The following is a 12,159-nucleotide window of genomic DNA, read 5'->3' as shown; positions in this document are numbered from 1 at the left end:
CTCAGCAACCTGATGTGAGCTGAAGGAACGCCGCCCGTCACAGCTGTCACCTGACGTGTCTCTCTCCTCTCCGGAGCATATCCCAGACACGGGTCCCTAGGCGCACTGTCCGGATACTGTGACAGCAGACACTGATGGCCTCACGGGGCAGTGCACGCTCTGCAGTCATCTCAAACGTATCCATGTATCCGCGTATGAAATCTGTCATGTCTGCAGGACTAGAAATGTGGATGACGGCAGCGGAGAACTTATGAGACCTGATCCTTATTGTATATAAAGGGGCAGCCGAGTCAGCGACCCTTTATGGAAGAAGAGCCCCAGATGACCCGAGACTTGTGACATACTTGAATCTTAATAACAGTGGTATAGTGGTATTATTACACATGGTATGGCGCTGTTTTTAAAATTACTTTAAATATGTAGCTGTTATTTGGTCACTGATGGCATTTCAGCACTCAATGGCGGTTCTGTACAGTGTCATTGTATGGCACTATTAGACTACTGTTATTTGGTCACTATATGATGGTATTATTTCAGCACTATATAGCAGCATTTAATGTGGTTCACTGATTGTCAATCTACAAAGACCAAATAGAATCTTCATTCCTTAAGTAAACCAATAACTGCCACATGGCACCATGACACGCTGAAATAAAACCAGCACATAGTGACCAAATGGAACCTTCTTAGAATATTTCAGCAATATGTAACAGTGTGTATTGTGGCGCTGTTACTAAAGCACAGTACAGCATATATTTGCAGTATAAGTTGGTGGTGGCGGCACTATATAGCATTTTTATTCGAGGTCATTGTATGGCAGGGTTATACAGCTGGCACTATTGGGTCATCATACTGTTTTGGTGCAAATACCTGGCCACTGTATGTGTGACCGTACAGCATATGGAGGAAATGGACACAGCGAGAAGGTCACTGCAAGGAGCATTATAAATTTTGGGGTGTTCCATAGTTGTGTGCTATCTGGGAACCGGCCTCAGGAACAGGGGTAAGCCAAGATTGAAGAATATTAGACGAAGGAAAACTCATGTTTAAGAATTAAAAAAAATAAAAAATTGGTTTCCAATATATTGTGTATCCACAGGTTAGAGGATAAAGGTATGATTGCGGTATGACTTCTACCAATCATGAGACTGTGGACCCAAAGTCCCCTGTGTGAGAAGAGCGGTAGTGAGCATGTGCGAGCGCTGGCTATAGTAGTGGTGGCTGCACATGCTCACTACAGCTCCATTCACACAAGCGATTTTTGCCCTCTTTCTAGGGATCGGTGGGGGGTCTCTGTAGCCCAATCTGCAGTGACCTCTTATAATTTGTTCTGTGAATTGGTGAGCTATTTTAATTACGGGACAACCATTTTTACTTCACACACCCTTTTCAGTTCAAGTCAAAATGTAGACTAAAGGAAGTGGAAATTTTTATGATTCTCTACTTTGTAGTCACAAGGATGATGGTCACCTCTGATCCTCTGATAATCTATGGTCCTAATATTTTCTTTTAGATTCTCTTTTTGGAGGGTGGTTGGAGGGGGAGATGAATAGAAGGTATTATGATTTTATTATTTGGTTTATTTTGTACATTTATCAAAACATTAACCGCTTTCATTTGCTTATTGGTGTAGTAGTCAATTCCTTTCTTCCATTCCCCCACAAAGAGATGAAGGTAGAAGTCATAATATGGACTGTATTCGGGCCTATCATAGAGAAAAATTAAAATCCATAAGACCTTTCCAGATAGGGGACAGAGTACCCCACATTGAACATAAGGTATTAATTATACCGGGGAAGAGATCTGACTTGTTGACCTTCCTTGAAGTAGGGGTTTCCTGCTGTGAGCAGGTAATTGCAACAGAAGATTTGCTCTTGTAAAAAGATGGACTGAAATTCATTTAAGCAAAGATGGGGGGGGGGGAAGTATGCTTCGAAGGCATAAGCTTCCTGTGGTCAAAGCACAGGTCCCCAGAAGTTTTTGAGCCAGTGGTCATTGATGACACTTGGGGGTTTGAATTGATGCAATATTTATGGGAGATATATTTTCGGCATTGTAGCAAAGAGACGAACATAAAATATCAATGGAAGGCCATTCTATCCCCTCCAACTTTAATGACGGACTGATGGATGATGTTATCCAGGCCATGTTTCATCTCTATATAAACAGGGCCGCAGCTATAATGAGGCAAGTTGAGCCAGGTGCTGAAGCGGCAGGCAAAAGGGGGCGGCATTATGCGCTCCTCTACCCGCAGCACCTACAATTTAGCCTCTGCACGCTAGTGCTACGGTCGTGCAAGAGGCTGTAATTGATGCGGTCACAGGAGGGAAGGAGTCAGGGGGGGCCCCTGATCATGTGACCCTGACTCCTCCCCTCCTGTGACCTCATCACAGGTCGTGTACGCATCAGCCCTTGTTTTATACAGGACTCTGCTGTCTGTGCTGGCTGTCATAGTCCTGGATGAGGGAAGTTTATTTGTGGGGTCAGGGGGGTTTACAGGGTGTATGTAGCAGAGCCGCGAGAGTGTGAGGTGTACGGAGCAGAGCTGCAAGTGTACGAGGTGTACGGAGCAGAGATGTGTACGGAGTGGAGCTGTGTGTGTGTACGAGGTGTACGGAGCAGTGCCGCGAGTGTGTAAAGAGCAGAGCCGCGTGTGTACAAGGTGTAAGGAGCAGAGCCGCGTGTGTACGAGGACCAAGGTGTAAGTAGCGGAGCCGCGTGTGTGCACGAGGTGTAAGGAGCGGAGCCGCGTGTGTGTACGAGGTGTAAGGAGCGGAGCCGCGTGTGTGTACGAGGTGTAAGAAGCGGAGCCGCGTGTGTGTACGAGGTGTAAGGAGCGGAGCCGCGTGTGTGTACGAGGTGTGCGGAGTGGAGCCGCATGTGTACGAAGCGGAGCCGCGCATGTGGGAGGTGCACGTTGTAGAGATGTGTACGCAGTGGAGCTGTGTGTGTGCACGGAGCGGAGCCGTGTGTGTGTATGAGATGTACGGAGAGGAGCCACGTGTTTGCGAGGTGTAAGGAGCAGCGCATGTGCGAGGTGTGCGGAGCTGCGCGTGTGCGAGGTGTACGGAGCGGAGCAGCGCGTGTGCGAGGTGTACGGAGCAGAGCTGCACATGTACGTGGTGTATGGAGCAGAGCCGCATGTGTACGAGGTTTACGGAGTGGAGCCATGTGTGTACTGAGTGGAGCCGTGTGTGTGCGAGGTGTACAGAACGGAGCCGTGTGTGTATGAGGCATAAAAAGCGGAACCGTGTGTGTATGATGTATGCGGAGGCATACGTGTACAAGGTGTATGGTGGGGAGCATTCATACCTCCCAGAGGAACAGTCCCGATTTTGAGAGAGATTCTGCCCCACTGCCCCGGCTGGGAGCTTACTTTTCCCGCGGACACAGGAGTACACAGCGGAGCCCCAAGGAGCACTTTAAAATTCGCACGTGACGTTCCACCGGAAGTGACGTGCTAGAAGCTGACTGGAAATGAGGTAATTTCGGGAGGAGATTGTGACGGAACCATGGAGGCACTTCAGGGAATGCTTCAGATCCATCACCGTATCCTCCCCAACAGCGCGGACAGCAGGATCGCTGTGGACTCGGGATGCCGGCCATCTGAGCAGATCATGATATGTCCTGCATCGGGAGCTCAGGTGGGCACTACAGTGGGAGCCGGGCTGCTGTAGTATCTTTATAGAATCTTTCTCTCTCTGTTTCTTTCCTCCTTCTTTCTCTGTTATTTCTTTCTTTCCCCTCTTTCTTTCTCTCTTCTTTCTTTCCCCTCTTTCATTCTCTCTCTGTTCTTTCTTTCTCTCTCTGTTTTCTTTTTCTCTCTGTTCTTTCTTTTCCTCAGTACCAGTGAGTGTGCCCACAGTACCAGTCGAATAAGAGGGGTAGGAAACTAGGTGGCACTGGTCACATTGAGCCTCTCATACTTTTTACTGGTTTATAATCATATGCCCTGAGCACCCCCCATAAAGTGGACCAGCGCCAGACAACAGGGTACAAACAAATCACTATTACTATCATTCCAAATGGACAATTATATAGGTAAAGTTAATGATGTCCCTGTGCCAAGCACTGCAGAGGATCAGAATACACTGAGGAGATCAGAACAGCGGGGTTTGGGTAGAAGAATTATATGGGGCCCATTACACTGTGTGAAGTAATATATGGTGCCTATTATGCTGTATGTAGTAATATATGGTGCCCATTATACTGTATGAAGTAATATATGGTGCCCATTATACTGTATGCAGTAATATATGGTGCCCATTATGCTGTACGAAGTAATATATGGTGCCCATTATGCTGTACGAAGTAATATATGGTGCCCATTATGCTGTAAGAAGTAATATATGGGGCCCATTATGCTGTATGAAGTAATATATGGTGCCCATTATACTGTATGAAGTAATATATGGTGCCCATTATACTGTATGAAGTAATATATGGGGCCCATTATGCTGTATAAAATATTTGGGGCCCATTATACTGTATACAGTAATATATGGGGCTCATTATACTGTATGAAGTAATATATGGGGCCCATTATACTGTATGAAGTAATATATGGTGCCCATTATGCTGTATGAAGTTATATATGGGGCCCATTATACCGTATGAAGTAATATATGGGGCCCATTATACTGTATGAAGTAAAATATGGTGCCCATTATACTGTATTAAGTAATATATGGGGCCCATTATACTGTATGCAGTAATATATGGTGCCCATTATGCTGTACGAAGTAATATATGGTGCCTATTATGCTGTATGAAGTAATATATGGGGCCCATTATACTGTGAAGTAATATATGGGGCCCATTATACTGTGAAGTAATATATGGGGCCCATTATACAGTATGAAGTAATATATGGTGCCCATTATACTGTATGAAGTTTTATATGGGGCCCATTATGCTGTATGAAGTAATATATGGGGCCCATTATGCTGTATGAAGTCATATATGGGGCCCATTATGCTGTAGGAAGTAATATATGGGGCCCATTATGCTGTAGGAAGTAATATATGGTGCCTATTATGCTGTATTTAGTAATATATGGGGCCCATTATACTGTATGAAGTAATATATGGGGCCCATTATACTGGATGAAGTAATATATGGGGCCCATTATACTGGATGAAGTAATATATGGGGCCCATTATACTGGATGAAGTAATATATGGGGCCCATTATACTGGATGTAGTAATATATGGGGCCCATTATACTGTATGAAGTCATATATGGGGCCCATTATACTGTATGAAGTAATATATGGTGCCCATTATACTGTATGAAGTAATATATGGTGCTCATAATACTGTATGAAGTAATATATGGGGCCCATTATACTGTATGAAGTAATATATGGGGCCCATTATACTGTAAAAAGTAATATATGGTGCTCATAATACTGTATGAAGTAATATATGGGGCCCATTATGCTGTATAAAATATTTGGGGCCCATTATACTGTATACAGTAATATATGGGGCTCATTATACTGTATGAAGTAATATATGGTGCCTATTATGCTCTATGAAGTTATATATGGGGCCCATTATACCGTATGAAGTAATATATGGGGCCCATTATACTGTATGAAGTAATATATGGTGCCCATTATGCTGTATGAAGTAATATATGGGGCCCATTATACTGTATGAAGTAATATATGGTGCCCATTATGCTGTATGAAGTAATATATGGTGCCCATTATGCTGTATGAAGTAATATATGGTGCCCATTATGCTGTATGAAGTTATATATGGGGCCCATTATACTGTATGAAGTAATATATGGGGCCCATTATACTGTATGAAGTAATATATGGTGCCCATTATGCTGTATGAAGTAATATATGGTGCCCATTATGCTGTATGAAGTTATATATGGGGCACATTATACTGTATGAAGTAATATATGGGGCCCATTATACTGTATGAAGTAATATATGGTGCCCATTATGCTGTATGAAGTAATATATGGTGCCCATTATGCTGTATGAAGTAATATATGGTGCCCATTATGCTGTATGAAGTTATACTGTATATGGGGCCCATTATACTGTATGAAGTAATATATGGGGCCCATTATACTGTATGAAGTAATATATGGGGCCCATTATGCTGTATGAAGTAATATATGGTGCCTATTATGCTGTATGAAGTAAAATATGGGGCCCATTATACTGGATGAAGTAATATATGGGGCCCATTATACTGGATGAAGTAATATATGGGGCCCATTATACTGGATGAAGTAATATATGGGGCCCATTATACTGGATGAAGTAATATATGGGGCCTATTATGCTGTATGAAGTAATATATGGGGCCCATTATACTGTATGAAGTAATATATGGTGCCTATTATGCTGTATGAAGTAATATATGGGGCCCATTATACTGGATGAAGTAATATATTGGGCCCATTATAATGTATGAAGTCATATATGGGGCCCATTATACTGTATGGAGTAATATATTGGGGACATTATACTGTATGAAGTAATATATGGGGCCTATTATACTGTATGTAATAATATTTGGGGCCCATTATACTGTATGGAGTAATATATGGGGCCCATTATACTGTATGGAGCATTATATGGGGCCCATTATACTGTACGAAGTAATATATGGGGCACATAATACTGTATGGAGCATTATGTGGGGATAGGTGATGACTTTCTGTTTGTTGTGGATCAGACCGCTGGGACCCCCATGATCCTGGGAAATGTAGCTTTGAAGAGCACCATGTAAATGGAGCTGTGGTCAGTCATACGCACTGTGGTGCCATTCACCTGTGGCTCTTCAAATAACTCCTTAAAGAGAGTGATGAGGGGACGACAAAGTATAGCAAAAATTCACTGATCGGGGCGATGAGTGCTATAGTTTGTGGGCTGGTGGGATTTGTGTGGCAGGGCTGCATTTTTGTCCCAGTCCGGCCCTGTGCCAGGCCTACCATTGCCATTATTGACCCTCATTCTGGATACTTATGTGTTGTTTATCTAAATCAAAATGTCCACTATTGTACTCAGTTTTACAGGATAGATATGAAAATTTACTTTGTGTGCGGGGGGGGGGCTTCATTTTGCTGTTCGCCTCAGGCAGCAGAGAGGCTAGGTTCACCCCTGTATATAAAGGTAAAGTCTCAAGAGGAAGCATGACGACCATATGTACCACCTGGAACCTCAAGGGTTGAAGATATCCTGTAAGTTGGGGATCTCGTAAAATTGTAAAAGAACCTAGCAGTTGCCACAACCAGCCCCACATGAGCTCACCAAGGAGAGTTATGTGGGCGTAAACTTGATCTAATAAAAAGCAGTATTTGGGTTTGATCATTTTCAGTCCTGGAAAGTTTGGCTTGCTGTGGATTTTGTTCGTTTTCCTAAGAAGTACTTCCTTCCGATAGGCTCTGAGCCATTTCCATGACATCAGGTTTAGTACTTTTCTTTTGTCATCCCTTCTATATTATGTAATTGTGTATATTGTATTGTTTTAATTTGTATAATCTTGGTTTATTTTTATAAACACTGCCTACCTTTCCAGATTAAATATATAAAATGTAATAGCTCTGTTCCTCTTGCTCTGTAAACCGCACCCCTGAAGCCATACGCTACCTGTAACGGGTGTCCGATCGGTCTGTATTAACGATTAGTGGTGGCAGCTAGTATTTCCCGTTTTGTTATTGTGGAGATGGCAGTGAGCAAACGGGGCTGTATGTGTACACCCCCAATTCCCTTTGAGTTCCCCAATAACCAGCCTAGTAGAAGCAGCCGTGGCCTCGTCCATCACGTGTCAGTCAACTGAGTTATTGTCCTGACTATTGGAGGCAGCGGGGTTGCATCCTCTGACAGACCGGTTGCAGCGGTGGGATCTGTGTGACACCCCCCGAGGCTGCTCTTGTGACTGGGTCGTGTTACTTTAATTAAAGGGGATGTGACTTTTTTTTACTAACTTTTGACAGATTTACTGATATCAGACAGGCATGTCTTCCTGTGCCCTTCCTGAGCCAGAAAACTTTAGTACCTGCAAGCAGATGGCTCCCGTTTGATCTTCAGACCGGAGAGATCTGATCCTATTAACTATCCCTCCTGAGAAATGCAAAGTGATAAATATTTATTTAGATGGAATTCTGGGAGTTTTATTAACAGACTTGTTAACTCCTTCTCTTCCCAAGTAAACTGGATTGTAAATATTTATGTGCTTGCCATTAAACTAGGGGAAAATATTACCCATAGTTGCATTTTTACAGTTGTCCTTGACCATGAAGGAATAAAAAAGTGTCTATATATTATTATATATTTTATTATATATTATTACCTATATTATTTGATTATATATATTATTATCCAACTTGTGACTACAACTCCCAGCATGCCTAGTTGGGTGGTCACTACTTTACAAGAGATGGCCCTAGGAGCTAACAAAGTGCAATTAACTCTAAAGATGTCTGCGACTCCTTCATGTCACGCTCAGGCTGTCACTTGATTAAGGACAAAAGATCTTTATTCTTCAACAAATGTGTTTTCTCAGCTCCTGCTAAAAGCCCTCGCAGCGCCAGCATTTCACTTTCGCAGTATTTCTGCAGATAAATAGACGTTACCCGAGACGATCCAGACATCGCTGTATTAAAATCTCAGTGGTCACATAACGGCGAGGCATTAGCTTGGCACAGCGCCATAACTCATCCCTGCCCGAACTTCACTCCGATCATTAGCCGTGCCCGCTACATCGACGACGTTTTTACTCTTTGCGGTGACGCAGGCCTAGTGCTGACACTGGCTGTCACTGACATCGGTTTATGGTCCTTTGTACTTTTGTCAGGCTGGAAAAAAACAACCTGGAAGAGGAAAGCAGATGGGGAGTGACCCATTGTGAGCCACTTTAGTATATAAAGTAGATGACGGTGGTATTCATGTGCATTGTATGGCGGAAAATAACTTTATATAAGGAGGCCTGCGTTTCTCATAGGAAAAAAATCTGAACCCTGTATGGAGAATAGTGGGATACTGACACATTTCCCTTCCAAGAGCTTGTCATCTACAGATAAAATAGCTTACGCTCTTATGGGAAGGATTTCTACAAGATTTTGGAGGTATCTTTTTGCCCCTTCATCCAGAAGGGTATTCGTGAGCTCAGACCCTGATGTTGGGGGCAGGCCAGGCTCACATTCTCCGGTCTAAGTAAGGCTAAGGTCCGGAATCTGTGCGGCCGCTCATGTTCCCCTCCATGTCTGTATGGACCGTGTGCACTGGGCATGGGGAACAGGAACAGAAAAGGGTTGCCCCCCCCCAAACTGTGGATAATTGTAGCTTCAGCTTTGTGGGAACAATGTCTCGTGCTGATGATTAAGATTTCCCATCACTGGAGCTGAGAGTCCGAGGCCGCCCCCTGATAACAGCCCATAGCATTATCCTCCTCCCCCCATCTGTACAGGGGGCACAATGCAGTCAGGGGGTAACGTCCTCTTGGAGTCACCAAACCCAGATCCTCCATGAGACGCAGATAGAGAAGTGTGGTCCGTCACTGCACAGAACACGTCTCCTCCAGAGTCCAGGGGTTGCTGTACACCACTCCATCCGACTCTCAGCATTGTGCTTGGTGATGTATGTCTGCATGCTGCTGCTTGGCCACAAAGCTTCTGGTGAGGGCGCAGTGTTTGTGCTAATACCAGAGGAGGTCTGTAATCTGCAATTATGGGGGCAGCAGAGTGGTGGTGACTTTTCTGCCCTCTGCTCCCCAGCACTTTGCCCCCCGCTCTGTAACATTATGGGGGCTACACTTCGTGGCTGAGTTGCTGCGGTTCCTTCCATTTCTCAATAATATCATTCACAGGAGATGGGGGAAGATCCATGAGGAAGAAATGTCTTGGACAGACTTGTTACCCCGGTGGCTTCTATTCCAGGACTGTGCTGGTGTCGGCACCGGCCGCTCTGTCACATGGTAGTAAAGGCAGACGGCATGGCGGGGGGGCCTGATGTTTTACACCGGGGTACGATATTATATAATGGGGCTGGATGTTATTCACCAGGGGAGACAATGGGTCTGATTAACACGCGCATCCAATCCTTGTCCATATAGTGTATGTTATATACCGTAATGCTATGCCAGGGGCATGACTTTTACTGACTGCAGCCATCTTGAATACTTAAATGGGGGTTTGATTTTTTTGTTTATAAATTTGTGCATCGGAGCCTATGACCGAGCTAATTTTCCTACTCTTTCTACTAACTTTTCTAAATTTCTATCTGTACTTTATTCGACAAGACTGTTCATAGCTCGTAGCCTTGGCGGAGGCATAGCTTGAGTTATTTAGTGATTTATCATTTAATATTTTTGCATAAAATATTAATTTTCTAGTTTTTTATTTTTTATAGTCTGTGCTGCTGAATGAGCTAAATAGGAAAGTTTACTTTAAATTTAACCCCTAAATGCTCCATCACTTACTTTGTACAGCAGAAGCCGAGCAGTGATTGACAGGCGGGCTACAACTGTGACCCCTCGGAGGTGGCCGTCAGTAACCCTCTTTGTTAGTCCATCAGTTTTGCTTGTGGAATATAGAATATAAAAGAATTAAGTTTTAAGGAAGTTTATCGAAAAAAAAAAGTTGCTCTGTTTTCTGGGGAAAAGGTGGAAGACGCCCAATATGGCCACCAATAAAGCAATGCCAGGAGTTTGTCCCTTTTTTGTTTTCCTAGACCTGAGTGGGAAATCTACATATGTTGGTTATCTCGGAAAGCCAGGAACCGCTCAAAGCGAAAACTGTAATGGCGGCAGATATATTGTTTGTCACCCTGTTCAAGTATTCTGTTATGATGAGACTTCAGGTTTAGTGGGGAGAGTCTCTCATTTATAACTTCTATCAATTAATCAGAGCAAAAAGAGAATCTCGTGTCTCTGGAGGACCCGACAGCCCATTGATTACAATGAGAACCATGTAATACTCTGTTTCTCCTGTGGTGGCACTGCAGGGAGAGTGAATACTTACTCTAGATTATAGCCAATCGTTAGGGATTTTGGTCTTTCTGGTCCTCCTTTTTAATAACACTTTTTGACTCCTGATTAACATGTACATTTTTTGGAAATACATTGATGAACGTTATCGTCCTGCAAAACGCAAGAAAGGAGCTTTAAAAATTGTATGACCGCTCAATGGATGGAATTTGTATGTGTGTGACCATGTGCGATCCTCCAGGCTGTGCTGGCCGACCACTAACGGTATTTCTGTTTTACCTAGGCGTGGAAGAAACGTTGGTTCATCCTTAGGAGTGGACGTATGAGTGGAGATCCCGATGTCCTGGAATATTATAAGAATGACCACTCTAAGAAGCCCATCCGGGTCATCAACCTCAGCTGCTGTGAACAAGTAGACTCCGGGCTGACCTTCAACAAGAAGGAACTCCAGGACAGCTACGTCTTCGACATAAAGACAAGTGATCGGACGTTTTACTTGGTGGCCGAAACGGAAGAAGAAATGAATAAGTGGGTGCGGAGCATATGTCAGATCTGCGGATTTAACCAGTCTGATGAAAGCTCAGGTAGGGTAACCCGTTTCTTAAAGGAAAACTCCACTTCCGAGCAACGTACACTCTTCAACATTGAAATTGTAAAACTAAGGATAGGTACCTGTTACTGATCTGCAAATAAAATAAAAATTGTCTGGAGTATGAGCTCCACATGCAATAATCTTACATCTTCGATTGCTATCACTGAGGTTATTAATGGCCGTTTGAGGAAGGTTCTGCCACTGAATGCACTTGGTCAGTTCATCAAGATCCATTGCTGGCAGCTCCTGTGTGATCACTAACCAATGATGTCCAGATGTGCTTAATGGGAGACAAGTCTGGAGAGGCTGCAGACATGGAAGCACGGTAGCATGCCCAACATGCAGCCTGACATTGTGGTGTTGAGAAATGGCCAAATCACTGGTTCCACAACTAAATCCATGTAATGCTGAGCTGCACCTGGAATGCGGACAAGAGGGATCCGGCTACCATATATTACGCAATCACACACCATTATCGTGGGAGTAGGACCAGTGTGACGTTCTTTGGTGGATGCTTCTTCGTGGCGTTGCACCCATGGTCTGGTCAGATTTGGAGAGCGTCGTGTAGTGGATCCATTCTGTGCTGCAAGTGAAATTAGATGTCCTAC

The 12,159-nt window shown here is 43.8% G+C and overlaps 1 protein-coding gene across 1 annotated transcript in view; it reads left to right on the top strand.

The window, feature by feature from the left end:
• GAB2 (GRB2 associated binding protein 2) overlaps nt 1–12,159 on the top strand; it is a 137,858-nt gene that overhangs the window by 68,743 nt on the left and 56,956 nt on the right. Inside the window, exon 2 of the mRNA XM_073548651.1 lies at nt 11,243–11,543. Coding sequence (XP_073404752.1) covers nt 11,243–11,543 — 301 coding nt within the window. The remainder of the gene's footprint in view (nt 1–11,242; nt 11,544–12,159) is intronic.

Source organism: Dendrobates tinctorius, unplaced genomic scaffold, assembly GCF_039654945.1.
Source record: "Dendrobates tinctorius isolate UK_male_01 unplaced genomic scaffold, ASM3965494v1 ptg000157l, whole genome shotgun sequence".
NCBI classification, from domain to species: Eukaryota; Metazoa; Chordata; class Amphibia; order Anura; family Dendrobatidae; genus Dendrobates; species Dendrobates tinctorius.
The sequence above is the reverse complement of the archived record's forward strand: the minus strand, read 5'-3'. Positions and strand labels throughout refer to the sequence as shown.